Below are 2,192 nucleotides of genomic sequence, written 5' to 3'. Positions count from 1 at the left end.
TCAAGCCCCGAACCACTAGACATCTTCTCCTTCCTTACGAGAATTCGGGACAACGCGAGCGCGTTGTACGACATCACCAACCACCACCCAACCCTCACCCCGATCTCCGAGCAAGCACACATCCAGGTTCTCATTGAACAGGTTCAGCAGGTCGTCAACACCCTTCACAATCTCCAACGGCTCGTCAGCCCGCCCCTTCCCCCCATCCCCGTTAGCCACGACCCAGAAGAACGCCACGGATCCAGTTACTTTGCTGCTCGAATTCGCGAACAGGCCGAGAATCTTCGTAACGTTCAGAGTCTTTTGGACCCGGACTTCGCCGAACACTGCCGACGCCTACATCTACTCATTGGGGCCAGGGAACTATACGAATCTCACCGTCGCATCATTCGAAACGGATACGAGTCCCCTGACGCTAGTGCCGATTCCGACTATTCGGCGACTCTACGCAACTTCCACCTGGACTAGGTATCCCTCCGCATGAATACGCAGCGGACCGATTGCGCCCAACGTATTCACCGATACGACCCCGAGAATCGACGCGACGTTAGCTTCAATAGAGAAGGACAGAACAGGCGCACTTGCAATAACCACCTGTGCCCCAACCGATACAACGGACAGAGCAGCCCCAACGTCATCACCGGAAACGCGCCACATAAAAGGCAGGAAGCCTTCATCCGAACGACTTGGGCCCTCAATCGAACAACAGCCCCCTCCCCTCCGCGTAGCCCTGCTACCCATCGCACTAGTTCCCTACCAGACGTAGCGAACGAGCCCACCGAGGCTACACCCTTGCCGGAAGACAACCCCGCTCCTCGAGACAACGAAGAAGCCGTCACCCCTCTCCGCGGTCTTCTCCAAGCACACCCGGACGAACCAGATAGCGACGCGGACACAACAACAGAACTCATAGACGCCACTATGTCCGCAGTACCACCCCGTTCTAGCCTCCCCAGTTTCCAACTCGGAAACTTGTTCACTCCCCAAGACAGCATCTCCTCACTACGCCAGGCGACAGGGGCCCAACCCGGTCAAACCACTCACTACGCCAGCAGTGGAGTCCCGACAGCACAACCTGTGATACCACCTACTACAGCTGCACCGCCTGGTCGGCCACCTACACCCCCTCCGGGTGGCGGACCTCCGCAAGGTGGCGGACCACCTCAAGGCGGTGGACCACCTCAAGGACCTGGCGGACCTCCTCAGGGACCTGGCGGACCTCCGCAAGGTGGCGGACCACCTCAAGGACCTGGCGGACCTCCGCAAGGTGGCAGACCACCTCAAGGACCTGGCGGACCTCCGCAAGGTGGCGGACCACCTCAAGGCGGTGGACCTCCCTACGGCGGCGGACCCCCTCCGGGTGGCGGACCTCCTCAAGGCCCCGGCGGACCACCACCTGTGGCTCCTCTTGGCGCACCAGGCGTCGTCGCCGGACGAACCAAAGTCCGCGCACCCAATGTTTTTGACGGAGACCGCGACAATCTACGCACCTTCCTCAATGAACTCTTCCTGTTCTTCGAAGCACGTCCAGCCGACTACGCCACCGACCAGAGCCGCATCGTCACCGCTCTGACGTTCATGGACGGACCGAAGGTGATCGCCTGGAAAGACGGATACATTGCTCAAGCCCGACGAAACGGCTGGAACACCTGGAATGCGTTCGAGACGGTCTTACAACAGACCTTCCAGCCCATCGAGGAAGCCGCTACGGCCGCCTCCAAGCTGTACCACCTCGACTATCGACCTGCCGCACCAGACACCTTCAACGCGGAATTCTTCCGCCTCTGCGCCCTCGCCGGTATACTCGAAGACAGTGCTCAGCTGTCCTTTTATAAGGAGCGTCTCCCAGAAAGCATGCGACGACGGGTTCGCCTCACGTACCCCATCCCCACCACCGTTAATGAGTGGGCAGCACGGGTGTTGGAAATCGAACACTCCAACTACGAGGAACGACACCTGCGCCAACTCGAGGGACGCTCCCGCAACGACCGACAGGGCCAAGGCACAAAGGGACAGTCCGCTCGTACCAACTCCATACGACGAGTTGACGCTCCAGCCATGAAGGAGGACAGAGAGAAGAAGCAATGCTTCTACTGCCACAAGACTGGTCACATCGCACGCGACTGCCTTAAGAAGAAGGCGGACAATCGTGCCAAGGGACGACAGCCTGGACAGAAGAGGCGGAAGGTGCG

General features: G+C 59.6%; 1 protein-coding gene across 1 annotated transcript; it reads left to right on the top strand.

The window, feature by feature from the left end:
• Window positions 1-1,440: 1,440 nt before the first annotated feature.
• DICSQDRAFT_23687 (uncharacterized protein) lies at window positions 1,441-2,127 on the top strand (the record flags this gene model as incomplete). The annotated part of the gene is made up of 1 exon (XM_007371909.1): window positions 1,441-2,127. A coding segment is annotated over one exon (687 nt), but the record flags the coding sequence as incomplete, so codon positions are not given.
• Between the last annotated feature and the right edge of the window lie 65 nt (window positions 2,128-2,192).

This window comes from Dichomitus squalens (genome assembly GCF_000275845.1).
Source record: "Dichomitus squalens LYAD-421 SS1 unplaced genomic scaffold DICSQscaffold_460, whole genome shotgun sequence".
Classification (NCBI taxonomy): Eukaryota; Fungi; Basidiomycota; class Agaricomycetes; order Polyporales; family Polyporaceae; genus Dichomitus; species Dichomitus squalens.
The sequence above is the reverse complement of the archived record's forward strand: the minus strand, read 5'-3'. Positions and strand labels throughout refer to the sequence as shown.